The 21,972-nt window shown below is 37.9% G+C and overlaps 1 protein-coding gene across 1 annotated transcript in view; it reads right to left on the reverse strand.

Moving 5' to 3' along the window:
• The window catches only part of slc35f1 (solute carrier family 35 member F1), a 195,491-nt gene that overhangs the window by 14,038 nt on the left and 159,481 nt on the right, over nucleotides 1–21,972 (reverse strand). Inside the window, exon 7 of the mRNA XM_088907661.1 lies at nucleotides 21,280–21,434. Coding sequence (XP_088763787.1) covers nucleotides 21,280–21,434 — 155 coding nt within the window. The remainder of the gene's footprint in view (nucleotides 1–21,279; nucleotides 21,435–21,972) is intronic.

Below are 21,972 nucleotides of genomic sequence, written 5' to 3' on the forward strand. Positions count from 1 at the left end.
GTACGCAGTCTACCGCGAGTTACCGGTAAATACCGCAAGTTACCGGTAAATACCGCTAGCAAAATAATAGTATCCGGAATTTCCGCAAGGTGGAGCTAATAAAGCTCAACCTCTCATGTTTGAGCTGTAGCCATCAAAGTCTTTAACGAAGATATTACTAATAGTATTAATAATAAATGACCTTGGACAAGCTGTAAACTCAAAGTATTGCCCTGGTCCACATTATTTTTTTCATTGACCGTCTTTGTAAAAGTAACACCACAGCATTTCGCAATCACGCATTTTTTTCCAATCATGCAAAGTACAGTAATTTTTGAGAATCGATTCACCATGCCTTTCACATGCTCATAAAAGAGATTGATTTAGGAACATAAACATATTACCGTATGCAAACTGTACTGTATATAGTATGTATATGTATATTTAATGTCTTAACTGTGCCCGTTTAAGTATTGAATATTTATATGGAATTTTACCACTGAAGGGAAATCTTAGTGCCTGAGCATAAAAAGAATAGGAGCATACTGCAACGCGTGTGAAGGGCATAAAAGATATTAATTTTGGAACATAAACATACAGTATATGGCTGGTCTCGGTACTTTAAAGAAAACATACACGAAACATGGTTTCATTATGACCAGAATCGGTCTTGAGATATTTTTAACTTGATTTACAGTATTTGAGAGGTATGTCTTGACACCGATACTACGTAAATACTGCTCACGTACTGTATATGTTTCTAGGTTTATATTATGCATTTCATACGGTCAAATTACTTTTGAGCAACTGATAAGAAGCGAGAAACGGTATGCCCAGGGCATTTTAGTTTCGTTTTGTGCGGGGATTGCTTTAACTATATCGCCGTGGATTGATTAGAGATATCAAGTACATACAAGTCATTTTTTAAATGTTGTAGTTCGTCTTGTAAAAATGTTACGAGAACATCATCTGTCAACAATTACACAGGTTCTGTTTCCATATTGCGGATTTTGGTTACGTAATATTATTTTCTAATTTCACGTTGTGAATATATGATTTGGGCAAACAGAGCCGCAAAGAAGTACATTATGGGTTGTTGTTTTTTTTTTGCAGTTTTATCTAGAACAAGCGATGCTTAAACCTTTGTCTGATTCTTGTGAAACTATCCACACGACAGTTACCTACAGTAGGAGTTGACTTCAGTGATGTCACTGATGGGATGTTTCTAAAAATCCATCCTCTGTTAAACGTCTTCTCTAGTTGTCCTGCATATGTATTCGCTAATGAAGCTGTGTGTTCTGAGCCTGGTTCTCTACATTTCTGTATGAACCAGCTTAGAGGGCTAAAGACAGCTTGTGTTTAAATTGAGTGTAGGTTATTTATATATCTAAAGTCATGGACAGCATTTATTATTGTACTGTGCTGTAAACTTGTTCTGTGCCTAATTACATTATTTTATAGCTTTATCAAATCTGTACATTGTCTGTCGATAATGTTTCTGTAGTGCTTTTTCAGCCCTCTGCATGTGACTGCGCTGGTGGCGCTGTGGGTTAGTTTCCTGACTCCCATGTCACATGGTCTGTGATTGAATCCCATGTAACTATGACTTTATTTTTTAACAAACATTTCTTTGAAAAAATGAAACGTTTCCCTTGGTCAGAGATTAAATAAAACCTCACTCGCACCAAACAAATTTATATTTCTAAATATCACAACATGATCGAATTTAAGTCTTTTTAATAACAATGAATAGTCACCTATGCGTTACAAAATAAACATTTATATTGATTTGAATCGCATTTTGATTTAAATCGTAAACGCCTGTTTAAATATATGTGTTTAAAGGCGATATACTGTATAAAAGCGCTGATTCTTATGGAATGTGTTCCGCCGGGGATTCAAAAAATTTATTTTTTTTAATCGCGTATCTAAGGAAAATTGCAGTATAACTTTGTTCATGCACATCATTATACAGTATCTCATTTTATATTTCTATAAAAAAAATAGTTTGCCCAGCCACTATTGTTGTTATTGTTTTTATCCTGTAAAGCGCTTTGAGGAGCACAGCTTTCTCACCACTTAGATTACTTTTTGAAACCATCCTTACACAAAGCAGAAACTGATTGTATTTTCCGATGACATACTGTACAAGTGCAAAGATTACAGATTTTAATCGTCTTTTTTCTGAACCAGGGAAAATCTGATCATGTTTCTCTATAACAATAATAAAAAACTTTATTTTACATATCACCTTTAAAAGTGGCATCTCAAAACAATACAGTAGATGTAAACCACAGATTACATTTCATTTTTCATTCAGAAACGTTTCATTTTTTCAAAGAAATGTTTGTTAAAAAATAAAGTCATAGTTCCATGGGATTCAATCACAGACCATGTGACATGGGAGTCAGGAACCTAACCCACAGCGCCACCGGCGCAGTCACATGCAGAGTGCTGAAAAAGCACTACAGAAACATTATCGACAGACAATGTACAGCGTGTACTATTCTTGTGTTGCGGTACATGAATATAATTATATCGTTATTAATTTCGTTAGATACACGATTCCATATTATATTCCCTTTTAATCAAATTCTAAAAGTATGCTTGTTGACTCCAGTATCTCTTTAGTTAAAGACTTCGATGCTTAAAATGTTTAGGGAGAAATGGAATACTGGTGTGTATTTTTTCTTTAAAGTACCAAGACCAGCCATATACTGTATGTTTATGTTCCAAAATTAATATCGTTTATGGCCTTCACACGCGTTACAGTATGCTCCTATTCTTTTTATGCTCAGCTACTAAGATTTCCCTTCAGTGGTAAAATTCAATATCTACAACGGGCACAGCAAAGACGTTTACTGTAAGTCTTTCTACGACAGACCAACGGACCACGAGTGCCCCTGTCGGTCAACCAATCACGTACCGCGGTACCGAGCGTCATCTTGCGTCACAATGCGCGACGCCACCTGCGGTACGTGTCTGTAACGCGCACTTTGAATGGCTGCATCTGTACATAAATCCCAACTTCACTGTTTCAGCAGCTCCCTGGTTCATTCCCCGTAAGGGAGGGGGGTTGTGACAACACTGATCTTCTGTTGTCAGCACTATGGTATGGTTTGAAGCAGATTGTAATAACAAGAAAGCAGGTTAGCGACTATTACAATTCATTGTTCAATTTTAAAATATTGTGTTCAGTTTTGATCACCACAGTAGAAAAAAAGATATTGCTGTTCTTACATCCAAAGGTCATAATTACCAAAACATAAACCTAATGAACTGAAAAGTGTTCCTCCTCTAGTCTGATTTATTTTTTATGCTCTTACAAGTAGGCTCGTGTATGACCACTTTCTAATCAGATTTCATCCAGTTCAGTGTTTGCAGCTGTATGCCATAGTCCCACATGCAGGATGAACTAACTATTCTAAAGGAACAGGGCTTTGCTGTTTAATATACTCTGTGTATCTTTCACAATCATCTCAACCAAAGGGGGCAGTAAAAAATGTCAGCAGGCATATTCTGAGATTTTCTGAGATTAGAGTAAGATGGTACATTATTATTGTCCCCAAATAATGACAATAATCATATAGCTGACACAAATCAATTGGTCCAGAACTTAAAGCCAGTAGGAAGGAGTTCTTATTTGTGCTATTGCTAAGGTGTCAATTTGTTTTGCAGCATAAATACTCTCGTTGGTGACCAACCGGTTATTTCAGGGGTCTTTCTGTTATTTTCGCAAATGGAGACGACACATTTTTTATTGCTGTGTTCATCTGTCATTGATTCACCTAAGAGCTTACTATCTGTGACCATAATAACAACTTTGTTCAGTCTGTGAAACATCCGGAAGAAACTTAATGAAAATCATTACTCAGTCTCCAAAGCAGTCAAAGAAACCTTCAATCTCATCCTTGTAAGTGCTTCATTAAATGCATTTCTTGTAATTACATTAAAAAGTGTCAGCAGCCGTCAACAACGCCAAGTTTATTTCATAGTCATAGTGTAGTTCAAAAGCAATTGGTGCTCAAGAAGAAAATGCTTCTTACTTTCCTTCAACGTGCTGAAATAAGGCGCTCTAATTAACACTCCTTGTATTTCCATTCATTTTTTGGAACATCAAATCTGAAAATTAAAGACTTAAAACTTTAATAATTATGTTCACAGCTGTGACATCACGTACCTTTTGATGAAGCTGGTGAATTGGGGAAGCTAAGTGTCAGGTTTGACAGCCATTATAATAATGTAGAAGGAATAATAACTGCAAGTATAAAATAATCACTACTTTTCAATTTTTTTGACAGGACTTACTGTATGCTTAAAAACCCTTCTACTTTAATATTTTTCTATAAGTGATTCAGTTCTTTATGTACAAGCATAATATTTTAAAGCAAAAGTAGGACTATTAATTAACAGAGTTAGGCCTTCTCTGTCAGTAATGTACAGTATTCTTCATTTGTCCAGTGTAAATAACACAGACTGCTGAAAAAATAATGTTCTCATGAAAACTGCTTTCTGGCTGGTAGAGTATTTCCTGTTTTCACAATGTCAATTACAGCAACTGGATTAACTGGAAGTCTTAACCTCATTGTATTCTTACCTAGCTGGCTCCTGAAATGAGGATGCATTTTGTTTTTTAGCGCCACTACAGTGACATTTGCTATCTGTTGGAGAAGTTAAATGTCGTTCAGAACCTTTGTTGTAGGATCTGTTGAGTCTACAAGTACATATGATCTGAAATATTTTGTTTCCACAGTATTTCCTCAGGTGTTGACAAATCATGTAAACTGTTTTTTCATTGCAAAATGTTACTACAAAGCAAGGCGAATGTGTTTTTTTAAATCCCTTACTGCTAAACATGTGCTGACTATTTCACTTGCCCTCCTTTTAGAAAGAATGTCTAATTTGAATGGGTCATCATTTAGCTGTCAATTTCACTAAGCAATACGTAATTCGAAAACTTGATACCATTATATTATTACACTGCTTTTACCAAAAAGCAATATAATCATTCCAAATGCAAATCTGTTCCTGTTTAATGTTAAGGAGTGATAAATGTGCTTGATTTATTAAGTTATGTCTATATAATTGTATATTTTATTATTATTATTATTAAATTCCTATGAATCTATTATATAATTCATCTTTTGGTGTATGACCTCTCAGGTCAGATTGCAGTTAAGCAGGGGGAAAGAAACATATTTGGCTATTTTCCCACCTATACTGGAGAATTCTTTCGAGATGCCCAGTCAAATTTAACTTTGGTGTGAATTTTGGTGTCTTTATAACACAGACAAAACACCAGTCTCAACAGTATTGTTTTCCTTTTGTTAAAAAGCATACTGTAAATGGCTTTACATTAGCATTACAATCTAATTCCAAATACACAATGGCTCAATAATGGAAACAGAGGGGCATTTTAAGTCATGCTGTTTTAGGCTTTCTGATCAATATGCTAACAATTACAAGAGTCTAGCCCGTCACCTGCTGCTGTTATAGGTTCCATCCAGGCTCCAGCTTGACTGCTTCATTGTAATGTGTCCATATCTACAATAACTACTGTAGTACACTATTATAACTAGCACACATCTAGCATCTGAGATGTAGCATATTATTAACAATTTAAAGATTTCTCAACTGATTATAGTAAGACATACAGTATTGCATATTACAGCAGTATTCAAACTCTAATCTGAAGTGTTTTATAATACTATTTGCAATAATGATTATCCAGTAAGGGTTGAATTTGAATAACATGTTTTTAGAAAGCATGGCAGTTTTTCCATGTACTAGCTGGTAACAGGTTAACTTTGACATTTTTTAGGCAAAAGCATAAAAAAGAAATTCTAAATGCTGAATAAAGTCATGGAAATCCTTTTTTATAATCAGATGATTGAATCTAGAAGCTCGTGGGAATTTATATCAACCATCACTCAGATAGCGTAAGTGAAGAGTGAAAATGCCTGGAAGGATGAAAAAATGATTACTTTTCTAAGATAACCAAGTATTAATCTCAATATGTATGCATATACACTGTGTGCGCATACTGTATATATGCACTATTTCTTTATGCATTTTCAGTTTCTAGTAAAGGTGGTTTGTAAACGAAATATAATATACCTAGAAATACAGAGAAGTCAAACAAGTCAATTTGAAAGACTTAAACTATGGTTCAGAAACAAAGAATATTTATGATTAAACACATTATTTACAATTTTATCCTCCATTAGCCTTCTTTATTGCTAGTCATTTCATTATGGTCTCTCGTCTGTACGATAATACTGTAATAGCAGCCTCTCTCTCTTCTGCAGCACTGAAACATTTTCACTCTTTATTTGAATTGCAGCCCAGATCTACTGCAATGTATTTTACTGCCAGCAGCCATATCACCCTGCAACAAACAGCTGGCAGCCCACTGAAGCTCAGCAGGTGTGAGCCTGGCCAGTACATGGACATGAGACCTCCTGGGAAAAACTAAGGTTGGTGCTGGAAGAGGTGTTAGTGGAGCCAGCAGGGGGCGCTCACCCTGTGGTCTGTGTGGGTCCTAATGCCCCACTTTAGTGATGGGGACATTATACTGTAAAAAGGTGCCGTCCTTCAGATTAAAAATCCCAGGGCGTCTCTCGAAAAGAGGTGTTACTCCGGTATCCTGGCCAAATTTCCCATTGGCCCTTACCAATAATGGCCTCCTAATATTTCCCATCTATGAATTGGCTTCATCGTTCTGCTTTCCTCCTCACTGAGAGCTGGTGTGTGGTGAGCGTTCTGGCGCACAATGGCTGCTGTCGCATCATCCAGGTGGGGCTGCACACTGGTGATGATGGAGGGGAGTCCCCTTTACCTGTAAACCGCTTTGAGTGGAGTATCCAGAAAAGCACTATATACTGTAAATTTAAGGAATTATTATTATTATGCAGTGTTACTATACCTCCTACTGAAGGATATTGTACTTCCTATTAGGAAGCTGGGTTTAGCAGCAGCCACCAGGTATGAAATTATTTAAAGAGAATCATTACATTTTTATTTTAAATAACCATTTAAGATTTATAGGTAATGTACTTTCAGAAATATTAGATAACAGTTAATCCATGATGAATCTATATAAATCAATTTATGTAATGAATCCATCATTTCATCAATTAATTTGACAACTTTCTTAGTCTTATGTCTAATGTGTTAGATGATAAGCAGCATATTTGCTTCTGCTGCCCTTAAGATGTAAACAAATAGAAGCTAAATTCAAGTTCCATCCTCTTCCTCTACACCATCCATCATTCGGATTTTGAGAAAAGCCAGGTTCTAATGCATGTTGTTTTAAATTGTACTCTGACCACTGCACCTTTAGACTGACTACAAAAAACACCTAAACCTTAAGAAAAACAATTGGAATTTACTATAAGTAAGAACAACTAATTGAAGTCTCGATGTCAGGTTTAAAAGTTTTGTTTCTTTAAACACAAATCTAATTCGTAGAGGAAAAGATAAATTATACCACATACAGGGACAGGTAATGGTTAATTTAACGCTAAAAAAAGAGAAACATGGCAGTATGGCCGTTGAGCCTCTTTCAGGTAGACTGTTGTCCAGACGTAGGCTCAACATCTGTAACATTGTGCTTCTCTTACAGTATTTTCCAGCATGGAATTAACCTTTAATTGTTTATTTGCAGCCAACTCACACTGACACAGCTCTCCACTCTCCACCATGTGTAACATATGGAAAAGGTAAATGTTTATTCCACGCTGAAAGGAAAAGAAAAGAGACACAATCTTTTGGCTGAAGTCAGGTGAAGTCACACCTGATGAAGGCTCCACAGCCGAAACGTTGTGTCTCTTTTCTTTTCCTTTCAGAGTGGAATAAACCTTTACTTTGCAGTCTACACATACTGATGCAGCTACCTACTTGAAAATCTGTAACATACAGTATATACAGTATACTACTGCAAGTGTCAAACACACTTCAGGATTATAATTCTTAATTTTAGCTGGGGAAAATCAGTGGATCAGGAGGTTACAGACATATCCAGGAGTCACTGTGGTTAGACATCAGCTGGCCTGGCCGGCCTGAACAATATCTGCATTTGTGCAGCACATGTAACAACACACAGGCAAAAAGCAGCTTCTTATTCTTGCTTGCATCTGCCACTAGCTACTGACAGCAACAAATGTGAATTACAGGGGAACTGTAATCACATTAGAAACAGCTCCCACAGATTATGTTTTTTTTTGTGACTGTTCAGCAAATAATACTTTATGATCTCAAGTTTCTCTTACACTTACTTGAGAGGAATAAATGTTTTAGCTACTCAAAGTTATTGCCTCATCACCAACAGTTTGTTTTGTGTGCATAGTAGAAAAATAATTATTGAGAAGGTGGTTACTACTAATTATTCATTCTTGACACATTTATTTAAAGAATGAACTTTGGAGTTGTGAGATTCATAATCTGACAATTGACTGAGTAATTTTGTATATACTGTCGCTTTTCTGTCAAACATCTTTCTGTTTCTAAATATATTTAATGGTCATGATGTTGCCACAGTAAGTAGGCAAGAGCATGCTAGATGATAGCTAATCAGGTGAAATTTTATTCACATACGCTGAGGTTTGTTTTGCAAAGAAACAAGATTTTTGGGATTCATTCCATATAAAATGTGAGGTGATGAACTCATGAATGTCTTCACATAAAAAATAGGAAAATGAGAATAAAAAAAGCCTTGAAGACTGTTGCTTATGTCTACCAAATAATTTATCAAAGGGAATAAATGGAATTATTGGTATAAAATGGGACCAGGCCACTCTTAAACTACCAGACCACGTGACAGCCTGACATATGGAAAGCAAGGAAGGAAATTCATTTTCAGACTTTGCTGCTGTTTTGTTCGCTTACTCATGTGTGAAATTACCTGGGAGGAGATATAAGCTTGCCTGCTAACTATTACTGCCCTTATATCTGTTCAAGTGCATCAATCTCAATGCAAAACGAATTATTGTGAAACACAGAAGGCCTTATTAAAACACATAGTAGGGGCAAAATGCCTCAGAGTACAGAAACTTGACATGGGCTATCAGTAGGAGCCCTGAGGCAGGAAGAAAGGAGTGATCTTTGCCAAAAACTTATAAATAAAGGCCAGACAAAGTTCTTTGCAATTTCAGGGGTTCAGGAGAATACCTTCCTTGGAGATCCCTGTCATATCCCTGGTTGCACACCAGTGGTTTCATTGTATTTAGCTGGTATCCTACTGAGCGTAGTACCAAAACAGTGGGGTGCTTTTTTCAATGGAGCTACATATTCTGAACATGAACAATATGCCCAGGTTCCCCACCTCATGAGTATTCTTCCATAAATGTAACCCTACACTAGCCCTGATTGAATAACTCATTGTTTACGCAATGTACCAGATCAAGTAAATGTTTGTTCACAGAACTGTTAGGACTGTTATTATCTCTACGCTAGTTATATTTAAAGTTTTCAAATTTTCATTTCAATCAGTGGATCAAATGTGAACAGGTTGAAGTTCATCTCTGCATTTAACACTTCCATCTTATCAAGCACTTGAAGGAAAGCTAACCAAACATAAAGCAAAGAAAAATCTTTGTGTCCCGGTCGTCGTGATAGTGTGATTCCAGTTTTCTCCTGTAGTTATATTTGGCTTTTTTTAAGGGTGTTCTGAGATGAAATCTGGATTTTCTGTACATGTCCTTGCCTCCAGAAGGCGGATGTTCTAGCTCTGAGTTTAGCTCCTACTTTGTCATTTACCCACAGTTTTTGATTTAGGTATGTGCAAACTGTAATCCTGGGGACAACATCTTCTATGCATTCTCTGCCGATATAGCTAGTAGTATTGTCCGCGTCCAGATTAATGTCGTTCCCGGCAGAATACTACCTGCTAATACTACCTGCTAAGAATATTAATACTACCTGCTAAGAAGTGTCTACATCCAAAATGTTATATATCTCTCTTTAACTTTGTTTTCCATGTCTTGTATGTTATAAACAGATATTTGCAATTCATTTTCAGTTGCAAGATAAGATGCTAAAGAGTCTAAAATGGTCTGCTTATAATCTCTGACCTGTTTTTTTAGCAGGCTGTAGTAAATGGACTACTCTGAAAACTGCCCTTCTATTAGAGGTTTAATCAGTCCTTTTGATGAAACTATAATTCCCCTCCACATGCACCAATGCTCTGTTTTCTCAGACTAATGCAGTGTCGGCCTCTTCTCAGCTGTCACACCTGACCTCAGGAATGTATCGTCTACATGAAGGACAAATCGATCTATTCTGTATTCAAAACACCTCCTATTGCAAATAAAACTTGCTGTCTTTTAATTAATTCCTGTATAGGGCAATGATGGCCAAAGTGACAATAAAAAGTGTTCTGAATCTAAATTAAGTGCATTAATGGACCCTAAAAGGTAAGCTGTTTGAAATGAAACACAAATCTATGTAAATCTACACAGCAGTGACATGTCTAAGTATAGAGCAAACGTGTCTATAACGTGTTAGTGTTAAATATGTATTAACACTGTTTTTAAAATTTATTTCATTCCCAGCAATACATTTTATTACTTATTTCTGTCTTTGCACTTTGTCATTCTGTAATACAAACATACTGTATAACTTATGCAGAGGCCTAAAGACCAAAGGGATTTTATTCAGGAGAGAGGGATATTCCATGATTTTCCAGATATTTCTGGGATTCCTTGCGTGAACAGTTCTCTTCAGGTCACGTTACATCATCTCATTTGGGTTGAGGTCTGGACTCTGACCTGGCCATTCCAGAACACAAATTTTCATCTATTTAAGCCATTCTGTTGTTGATTTACTCCTGTGTTTTGGGTCATTGTCTTGTAGCATCGCTACTCTCACATTTTCCTGTAAAATTTCTTGATACAATTTTGAATTCATTGTTCCCTCTATGATAACAAGCTGTCCATGCTTTTGGTGTTGGTGTGCAGTGCTTTTATTCCTCCAAACATAGTGTTGAGCGATTCTGCCAAAGACCTCAACTTTTGTCACTTCCATCCACAGAACATTGTCCCAGAAGCATTGTGGAACATCCAGGTGGTCTTTTGCAAACTTGAGACGTGCAGCAATGTTTTTTTTGGAGAGTAGTGGTTTCCTCTGTGGTGTCCTTCCATTAACACCATTCTGGTTCAGTGTTTTTCTGATGGTGGACACATGAACAGAGACTTTGGCAAGTTCAAGAGATTTCTGCAGGTCCTTTGCTGTTACCCTAGGGTTCTTTTTCACCTTCTTCAGCAATGCACGCTGCGCTCTTGCCCTGCTCTTTGCAGGACGCTCACTCCAAGGGAGAGTAGCAACAGTACTGAATTTCCTCCATTTGTAGACAACTTGTCTTATTGTGGATTGATGAACACCCAGGCCTTTAGAAATCCTTTTGTAGCCTTTTCCAGATTTATGCATCTCTACAATTCTTCTTCTAAGGTCCTCTGATATTTCTTTTGATCAGGGCATGGTTCACATGAACAGCTCTTTCTTGAGAAGAGAAGACTCTGTCAGTAACCTTTGTATGCCTTTTTTTTATAGAGCTGGGCACCTCCAACCCACACCTCCAATCTAATCTCATTGATTGCAACACCTGACCCCAATTAGCTTTTGGAGAAGTAATTAGCTTAGAGGTTCACATACCTTTTCCAACTTAGACTGTGAATGTTTAAACGATGTGTTCAGTACTGCCAAGAAGAAGTACAATTGTTTGTGTTTTATTAGTTTAAGCAGATTGTGTTTGTCTATTATTGTGACTTAGATGAAGATCAGACCTAATTTTATGAATAATTAATGCAGAAATCCAGGTAATTCCAAGGTGTCACAATCGTCATCCCTCCTCTAGAGGGCGCTCCGACCCTTTTGTGTCAAGTTCATTATCATGTTCACCTGCCCCAGTTCCATTCTTTGTTCAAATCCGGTGCTCCGGAACCTCGGGGCTCTGTATTCTGTAACGATGCATAGTTTAGGACTCTGTGCAGACGGTATAATCCGGAAGTGACTGGAAAAGGGCTACAGGGAAAACAGTCTGGAATGGAAGGGATGGTGAACAGGGGGCGATGCCAACAGTGAATCCAGGTGCAAGGGGGGAGCGCAGCCAAACAAGTCCAGAAAACTGTCCAATGTAGAATATCTGGGGCGCAGTCCGAAATCCCAAACCATGGAATCCATCCAAGACAGAACAATTAAAAACAGGAACAGGGACATGGAACTAGGAAATTAAAATGGAGTGACGAGGCCAGGTGCTCTGAGCCCCGGACTCAGCTGGTCAGGACGCTGTTAGGAAGCCTGTGCCCACAAGCTGCGGACATAGGGCGTCTGTCTCCCAATGCAGAGCCCCGAGCTTCCGGAGCACCAGGTTTAAATAAAGAGCAGAGGGATGATGATCGTGCCAAACTTTTTCTTGCAACTGTATATTTGTTCATAAGGAATGAAGTATGATAGAGAAATACAGAATTCAAAAATCATTGAACAGAATGAAATTAAATAACTGAATTAAAAGTATGAGCTTTGCTGTTATATTAATTCAATGTTCACTTCAATGTACATTTTATTGTAAACTGTACACCAGCTGATGGAGGAGTTCTGAACCAGTAGAAACATGTAGAAACAGCAGCAAGATCATGGATAAACAATGAAGTACAATTAACTGTTTCTTACAAATGAAATTAAAATGTGTATCAAAGAAAATTAATGTGGTCATATAGTAGTGGTTCATCTCTAACAATGCATCACAAACAGAAAAAAAAAACTTTAACAGCAGTTACTGTTTGCTGTTAATATAAGATTAACAACATAAAGTGAGTAATGTGTATCATGTATTCAGTGCAATACACAGTCCACCCTTTATATTATTATTATTTAAATTATATTTCTAGGTCTAAGTGATTTTGAAATGTAAGATGAAAAGTAAGATGGACTAAATTCTAAGCATGTTTCTACAAAAACATAATCCAAGTGCTGGTTTCAAAGTTGTCTCCATGTGTGATTACCATGTAGGGGAATTTTCTACAATGAAATGTTTAATGTTTTCAATAATTCAATCGGCATAAACTGTACCTGAAGATGAAATGTGCAGAGCGCAAGCTAGCAATCATTCATACTATTTAGGATATTTGCTCATTTCTTCATAACAAGTAATAACTTGGAATATACCTGAACAATGTGGTATTTGCATTCCTTGTGGCACAACAAAGGCTAGAAGAGCTCTCTCAAGGAGGCATAAGAGATGCACAGATTAGGCCATAAAACCATTTGGCCATGAACAAAGTAGACATGGTGATTCTCAAGTCAACAGAAGACTTCCCCAACACCAGAGACAATATATGGGACCACTACTTAGCAAGGAAGGACGTTTGTTAAACTGCAGTTTTAAGAAACTGTACAACCATACCTTAAAATCATCTATCTATATACAGTATATATCCTACCTGTTCCTGTACCTCAAAAGCCATGTTTTACCATTCTATTGATATTGAAGAAACCACATGGTTATACTCAAAAGAAACATAAACAACTGTATTAAACCTCAAGAAATAAGGGATATCCGCTCAAATGTTTGGTCTTAAATAAAAAAGCAATTTAAAATAAACCAGATTGAACGGTCAGAATTCTGATTCCAACAACCATTCTTGAAAGGATTTAGAATTTAAAAAGAAGATGCGGCTAAGGATCTGCGCCTGTGGCTGGAAGGTTGCCGGTTCAAACCCTGTGGCTGGCAGAGGAATCCTACTCCACTGGGCCCCTGAGCAAGGCCCTTAGCCCCAACTGCTCCAGGGGCGCCGTATAAATGGCTGACCCTGTGCTCTGACCCCAAGCTTCTCTCTCTCTGTGCCTGTGTGTGTCTCATGGAGAGCAAGGTGGGGTATGCGAAAAGACAAATACCTAATGCAAGAAATTGTATATGGCTCCGAGCCCCAGACTCAGATGGTCAGGACGCTGTGATGAAGCCTATGCTGTTGGGTCTCTTCTGGACCCGCTGGTAGGCGGGCTTCTGGGCATCGATCTCCCAATGCTGAGCACTGATCTTCAGAGGCATGGGGTTTAAATAACAAAAGGGAAACCAGGGACAGGTGTACACAATAATGAAACTAAAATCGGAGTGCCCGATCGTGACAGAATCCTGAACAAGTCCAGTGCAAGTGATCACATTACTGATATTATAAGGAGTCCTTGCAGTGGCTTCCTGTTAGGTTTCGTGTCGACTTCAAAACCTTCATGCTCACCTATAAGGCTTGGCACCTCAGGACATATCTGACTTACTATTATCTGATTCCCTATCTCACGACCTTCATTTGTCTAATTCTGGTCTCCTGTCTGTCCCCCAAGCCCATCTACATAATATGGATGACAGGGCTGTCTCCTGCTATGCCCCACAGCTCTGGAATTCTATCAAATGAGTATGGGTATCAAATGAGCACTTTCAAATCCAAACTCAAAACCTTCTTATTTGGAAGGGCCTTTACTTAACAGGTTCTGTGTCTGATCCTGTGTCTGATCCTTTCTTTCCCACTGTATACCAAACCCTTATTGTAAATGTGTAATTCTGCTGTCTACTCTCATTATGTACTTTTTTCTTTCTGTAAAGTGATCTGAGAAGACAACTTTAAAGGCGGTATATAAAATAAAGTTTTTTATTATTATTGTCACAACACTGGTCTTTAGAAATGAATTATGAGTAAAACTTCCTGAGAGATTGAAAAATGTTTGGAAGAATATATTAGTGTAAACTTCAATTTCATAAATCAGACTGGAATGCAGTTATTTGTGCAGGACATCTTATGGCAAAGGTATTTTTGTCCTCATTATTTACCTCCTGTTGAAATTTAAGGTGAGTTTTCATGAAACAACACATATTCAATACCAACATATTATTGGCATTCTAATGCCTTAAAAATACAGTTTAAAAAAAAAGTTATGCACTTTTATTTTATATAAAGTCAATATGAAGTATATTTCACTAAATAAACTGCCAGCTTGCTAAATGCTAAATGGCCCTGTGAAATAAACACATTTTTCTATCTTGCTTTTGTGCATCTGAGGGCTGTAGTGACACCTTAATTTACATTTTTAAAATTATTTTAATTCTGTACCAAGCACGTACCAGAGACAACTGTGTCTCTTAGCTGTCTGTAACGATGCGCTATGGGTGTGCAGCTAAGAGCAGAGAGAGCAGAAGCAGAGACAGACAAAGCGCAGGCATTCACATGAGACGGTGAGAGGAAGATGTGGATGTGTTCACTCTTTATAAGGTTTAGCACACAGTTCTTAATGTTTAATCGTTATGTTAGACTAGTTTAAGGGTTAGGGTTAGAGAAGGGTTATTAATTTCCCACACACTAAAAGGGAGAAGCAGGGCTTGATTCCCCTAAAGTTTGAGGTCAGGGGTGGCCCTAGACAGGTGTTGGCAACAGGCAGCCTTGTAAGACCATGACATTGGCACCTACCCCTCTAAACCCCAAGGGCAGATCTAGGCTGAGGTTTTTGTTAAACTGGGAAACAATTTCCCTTTTATTTTGATTAAATTTTAAGCATTTTATTTAAATCTGGCGTTTCATTTCTCAGTTTGTCTAAACTAGATACAGAATTTTAAGAACACTCGTACACAGTACAACATTTTAAGAATTCCAAAGTAAGCACAAAATTGTTAACGTTGTGAAAGTACTGTATGGTCGCCATGTTGTTGCAAATTCCTGGTCTTGCCATGGGCAAGAGTAAGAGTTCACGAGAATTGTGATGTAAAATCCCACATTACAACTATGGGTAAACTGACCAATGTAATGCGCTATATGAGCGAATAAGTACAGGTGGTGCAGCAGACATTTCACCACAGAAACTTCCAACATGATTTGCCTTCAGAGTTAACAAGTAAGGAATATTTGTTAGCAAAACAGTCTCGAAGTCGATACAGTATGTTGAATTCAATTCAATTACACTCATCAAATCGGCAGTCTATTTAAAGTATCTAGAAAAAATGTCGCCTTGGTTTCATAACTTAAAATATAAATTAATACAGTAGCAAAATTTGCTTGGTCTAAAGCAAACAGAAATAAATTGTTTTAGAAGATTTTTAATTTGGGATAGGACATGTGCATTGAAATTTTCTTTGCTTTGGAGTTTACATGATTGATGAAGCCTGTCAGTTCATAATATGAAAAATATTTTCTTTTCAGATACTGACCCAAAACTTGTGCTCAAACCAGGTGCCATTCCTACCATTTTTGCCCTTAAAAGCAACTGACGAAAAGAGAACACAGTGAGAGTGTGATGTTAGTGCTTGGTAGGAAAATAGAAAAAAATGTATATGTACAATTTTAACAATCCTTTTACACATTACTGTACACATTTTACTTTCATTGTATTTCGAAATGCACTCATCAATGCCAATTCTTTCTAACCCTGAAATATTAAAATAGCATTGGAGATCTCCTTCAACATGGCACCTCAATTCACTGGGCACTCTTTGTGCAGCACTCTTCTCCCATCATTTAAAAAAGAGGTTTAGAGAGCAGAAGCAGATTACAGACCATTCAGCATTGGAATGCTTTTACTGGATTCACAGTTCCTCACTGTTTATAGTGATAGCTTTATTTAAGGTTACAGCAAATAGGTCGCAGGCACTTAATAAGGGGCATTGTTGGATCAGATGTGTAGCTCCTTCACACCAAGCTAACCCGCCACTGTTCTGATGTTTGCAACAACAGAACTAATAATGCAGGAAGAATATCTTACAGTATATCAAGTTCACATAAGAACTATCTTAACTCATTAGGATTAAACAGATTAAACAGATTCACATCCCAATAATATACCCTGTTTTACAAATTAAACTAAAAATAGTTTCATCCAACCTAGAACAAAAACACATCTTGTTTAAGACAATGAAGGTTAAATTACTGCCAGAAAGGAATTTTAATATTAACTTGCAAGAAGCTCTTGCTAGGGAACGGGTTTTCTATCAGGTCTCCTGTCTTCAATTTAAAAAAAATACAACACAATTTACAAGTGCACAAATAAGAAAGCAAAATAGAAAAGCACAAAATGACTGATGAAAACTTATTTACTGGGCCCTGAGGGATTTATGGGTACATGAAGGTGATTTGAAAAAGTTTGGAGACTAAAGAAGGAAACACAGACACAGACTGATTTAGCTACCTGAATAGCTAAATCACAGAAGTGTGGGTTTTCTTGCTCCTTTTTAAAAATAAAAATTGGAAATTCAAGCATTCTGCTTTCAGTAAACTTCTGAGTCATCCGTGGTCATCGGTGAAAATTTCACCATTTGACAGAGTGACCTCCTAGACTGCCTTTTTCCCAGACCCTCCTATCATCTCATATCACTAACAATTAAATGGACAACCACCTTGTCCACAGTTGCCTTAACTGCCCACACCCACCATCCACACCAGACACCTGTTGCTGTAACAGATGCCTCTGCATCACCTGCTAATGTCTATCCAGTAGTGAGCATTTACTGTACATGGCCCCTCAGAACATTTCAAATTCACCCACAGAACATCATGAGTATCTTGCCAACTCATTGACTGTAGCGCTTGACAAAAGTTCCCGTCATTTACATTGACAGAGCAGGAAGAACACTTGTCAATAGCTTCAGGAAACACATCAGAGCAGTGAGGATCAAAGATCTCCCCTAGCCAAAAGTTCCTCAATTCACCTCTCATGGACACTAGTACAAGGACCTTCCTACACTTTCCTCTTAGAGGGTTCATGGGATTCCAGCTCCGGAGAAACTCCAGAAGCCACGGTGATTCTTAAACTTGGATCACACCTTCCAGCATCTCTCAATGATAGACTTCATTTTTATAACCTCTCCATTCATTTCAGCTTTTCACATTTCTGCTCCAGATCTCCTATCACTTGAACACACTTTCCTACCTACTATGTCCTCCGGTCTCTGATGCTTTATGTGTCTGTTACCTTCCTCTCTTACCATCATTCCTGAAGAAGGCCTAACAACCAAAAACATAACTGTGTACTTTTCAGCACAGAATGGCCCTCTGCTTCTCCTTGGGAGCCCCCACCTTGTGCTGCACTTGCACTAATTTCTAGAGGTGACCTGAAGCATAAGGCCGAAGACACACTGAAGTGGTGTGACACACAAAGGGTGAATGTCCTGGAGGGGCCCAGTTCAATTTCTAAGTTAGATCCAATAGAAAATGTAAGTAGAGGCGTGATAATTGCAGCCCATCAACTATCCCCACTGATCCTGTCAGAAGGAGCAATTTTGCCAGAAAAAAGGACAAAATAACATCATCCCACTGTGCAAAGCTAGTAGAGACCTATCTAAATTACTGTCAAAGGTGCTTCCACAAAGTACCTGCTTTGGGGGCAGAATATTTGCAATCAATACATTTTACTTTGTGTACCACCCTTGAAGGTTTTACAAACATTTAATTTCCTTCATATAAAACAGTTTTAACAGACTCCATCCACCTTTAAACAAGGTGGAATTAAAACTGTGGTGACAATATTTTACAGTGCAGGAAGCAGCCTTCACAGACTACTACTGAGAATAATGAAAGCCTGTTACATATAGTACCTAAATATTCTAGTAATTAACACAAGCGATGTGGCAATAACCGCCATCAAAGCCTTTTCATTAGCCATTTATCATCTGGTGAGTCAATTTACAAACTATAGAGGACTCCGATTGTCTCTGGTGGCAGGCTGTTTGCTCTTACAGTCCCTACCAGGGCCAGTCTGCCACAACAGTGCATGAGTTTGATCTTTACAGTTGAATAAAAATGGTACAATTAAATAAATATTTAACAATAATTCCTTACACTTATACACTTTACTCAAAATGGTGTGATGGCAGCCATAGTGCACCAGTACACTCCCCACACACCAGCTCTCAGTGGGGAGGAGAGCAAAGTGATGAAGCCAGTTCAGAGATGGAGATTATTATGTTGTATTAGTTACATGGCCTGTTCTGATATTAGTTACATGGAGCACTTGACTGGTAAAGGCCAGGGGGAAATATGACCTAATATGTACAGGTATACTTATTCTTCATTATAATATGATGTTATAGACTTGAGACTTAATACTTTTGCAAGACGCAGCATCTGAGATAATAAAAATTCTGCCTCCTTGAATTTTGTTCCTAGTGTGTATTGACCCCTTGTTTACAGTATCAAGTATCATGTTCATTTCTAAGGAACAAGTAATAGGTTTATTCCATGCTGAAAAAAAGAAGAAAGAGAACACAACGTTTTGGCCGTGGAGCCATCTTCAGGTGTGATCATTTGTTCATTTTCATTTGTTCATCAATGTTAATTTCTAGTCCTCTGTGTATGCTCTGACGGTGTGCTGCTGTAAGCACATTTTTACACACGTTCTGGGGGTGAATCTAGAGGTTTCAAAGCTCTGGAACGAGGGCTTTTCCTCCATATCCGTATTTCTAAACATGGATATTCCCCATTCTAACTGAGGCTATGGCTCTAATCTGGGTCTCTCAGACACAGAAGTGGATCTGGCTGGCTGGGCTGACTGCAGCCAAGAGGCTGCTGGCCCTGTGCGGGAAGCCTCTGCAGTCCCTCTCCTGGCATCACTGCACCCTGCAACCTGCCCCGTTCTGATATTAGTTACATGGAGCTTACTCTTGCCTGCTTGGTCCGTGGAGCCAGTGTGAAAAGGCAGAAGATTGGGGTGTTGTTGAAGGGGAGCAAAGCCTTGTTGCATGGGGGCTGTGTGACCGCATTTTAGAGGTCTTTAGGTAGAAAAGTTGAGAGTGTAATTTTTAGATTACATTATTGAGCTTGGGAATATAAAAATGTATATTTTGCCATGCCATTCCTAATGTTTTAGTTTTGTCTGATTAATTTTAAAAAACCCACTGCCTCCTAACATTTAGATTAGAGTAAAAGTAAATAATTAGAGTAAACATTTAAAACTTTAAACATCACTGCATAGAAGGGGGGCTTAAAAGTAACTTTTAATATCTTTTCCACTTCTTTGCCTATTCATCCTATTCATCTGGGTGTCAGAAGCGTTTTTCATGGACATTTTGTAGTAAATGTATAAGAACTGTTATGTAAATGGGTATATGTGTGTTCATGCGGGGATTTGACTAACATGACTGGACACAGGAAATTATGCTGTTCTGGATTTAAAGCTTCAGTCTTTCTGCTCTCTGTAATGATGTACAGTAGAAATAAAATCAGTCTTATTCTGAATCTGATCTGATACCTTTGATTACTTTTAAGTAAAAACATTTGCCAAAGATTAGTCTGCAATATTTTGGTCTGCGAGATTGCCTATTGTGCATTAAACATAATATAATCACTAGTACATTATTTTACAATGTAACTAAAATTGTATTAAAATGATCATAATCCCAAAACAGGAGGCACGGTGGCACAGTGGTTAGCACTGCTGCCTCGCAGAGCTGGGGCCCTGGGTTCAGTTTCTGGGGTACTATCTGTGTGGAGCTCTTGTTTCCTTCCACAGTGTAAAGTCACACTGGTAGGTTAATTGGCTACTGGTGTGAGTGTTTGTGTCTGTGTGTGCAGTGTAATGGACTGGCATCTTGTCCAGGGTGTGTGTGTGTCTGTGTGTGCAGTGTGATGGACTGGCGTCCTGTCCAGGGTGTGTGTGTGTCTGTGTGTGCAGTGTGATGGACTGGCGTCCTGTCCAGGGTGCGTTTGTGTCTGTGTGTGCAGTGTGATGGACTGGCGTCCTGTCCAGGGTGTACCCTACCTTGCGCCAATTACTTGTCAGGACTGGCCCTAGCTCCCCCACGACCCCAAAACAATTTTTTACAAAAGGGACACGAATGTGATGGTAAAGTGCTTCTGTGTGCCATTGCAAGTTTAGATTTAATTTGCCACTCATTAAATAACAAATATAATTTTTTAAATCTCTTCCAGTTCTGACCATCAAGTACTGGGTTCATTAAGCACTAATTATGAGCAGCTTTGCATATTTGAAGATAATAAAATACCACACCACTGGATAAAGCTATTTACAAGAATCAGATCCAACACATTCATGGCACACTATGTCATTTACTGATGTAAGGGTGTAATTAGTCTTTAATTTAATTTTTCTATGTGATTTAGTAAAGGAAATAAATGACCACTTTGAAGCATCCTATTAGAGAATTTATATTCTAGCAGCCAGCAAAATATGAGAACTATCTGGCCTGTGATAAAGCATATTCTCTTCACGCCAGCACTGCAAACAATGGTGATGAACCTGAATGCTTTTTTATTTAGCTGCCAGCCTAAGAAAAGCGCATCTTTGTGAAGCACTCTGAAGGAAAACCGTTACCTTGTACTGGAATAGGAACAAACCACAGAAGAGGCTGTAAAGGTCTGCTGTCAAGAGGGAGAGGTTGACAGCTGTGGCGCTGGTTCTTTTGATGACCACTGGCATAAAACTGTACAGACCAAACATACAGGCACTGAACCCAATATACAGCAACCCTGGAGGAAGACAGAAAGGGAGGAAGTGTTACAGTGCTGCAAAAAACGCATCTTCAAACAAGTTTTCAGTCTCATGGTTAAAATGAACTGCAGTTTTCTTGCAGGGGCCAGAAACCCATTAGAGGGAGCAAGTTAACACTAAAGCCAGCAGGCACGTACACTGAACAAACGGCTGACAAGTTTGTCCACACAGAGATCAAGATGAAGAGGAATTTCCACAAAACAACATTTCTATAATAGTCTGTAGAATACTGCTGTTATTTTCACATCTTGCATACTTAAAACATATTAGAGATTATCAAACATTTTGTTCTACTTTGAGTATTATTGCAATGCAATCTATTCTTGCACAACAGATTTGTTACTTAGGCACATTTCTTTTCTGTACCATACAATATATCACATTAAGGGTATTGACAGTCCAAAATTCATTAAAACTTAATATTACTGTAGTTAACTGCATTTCTTGTTGTCTTTATTAGTGGCTGTGTACACTGTTCTACTAAATGTAAATGTAAATGTAATACATCTACCTACT

Source organism: Atractosteus spatula, chromosome 2 (assembly GCF_055471065.1).
Source record: "Atractosteus spatula isolate fAtrSpa1 chromosome 2, fAtrSpa1.hap1, whole genome shotgun sequence".
NCBI lineage: Eukaryota > Metazoa > Chordata > Actinopteri > Semionotiformes > Lepisosteidae > Atractosteus > Atractosteus spatula.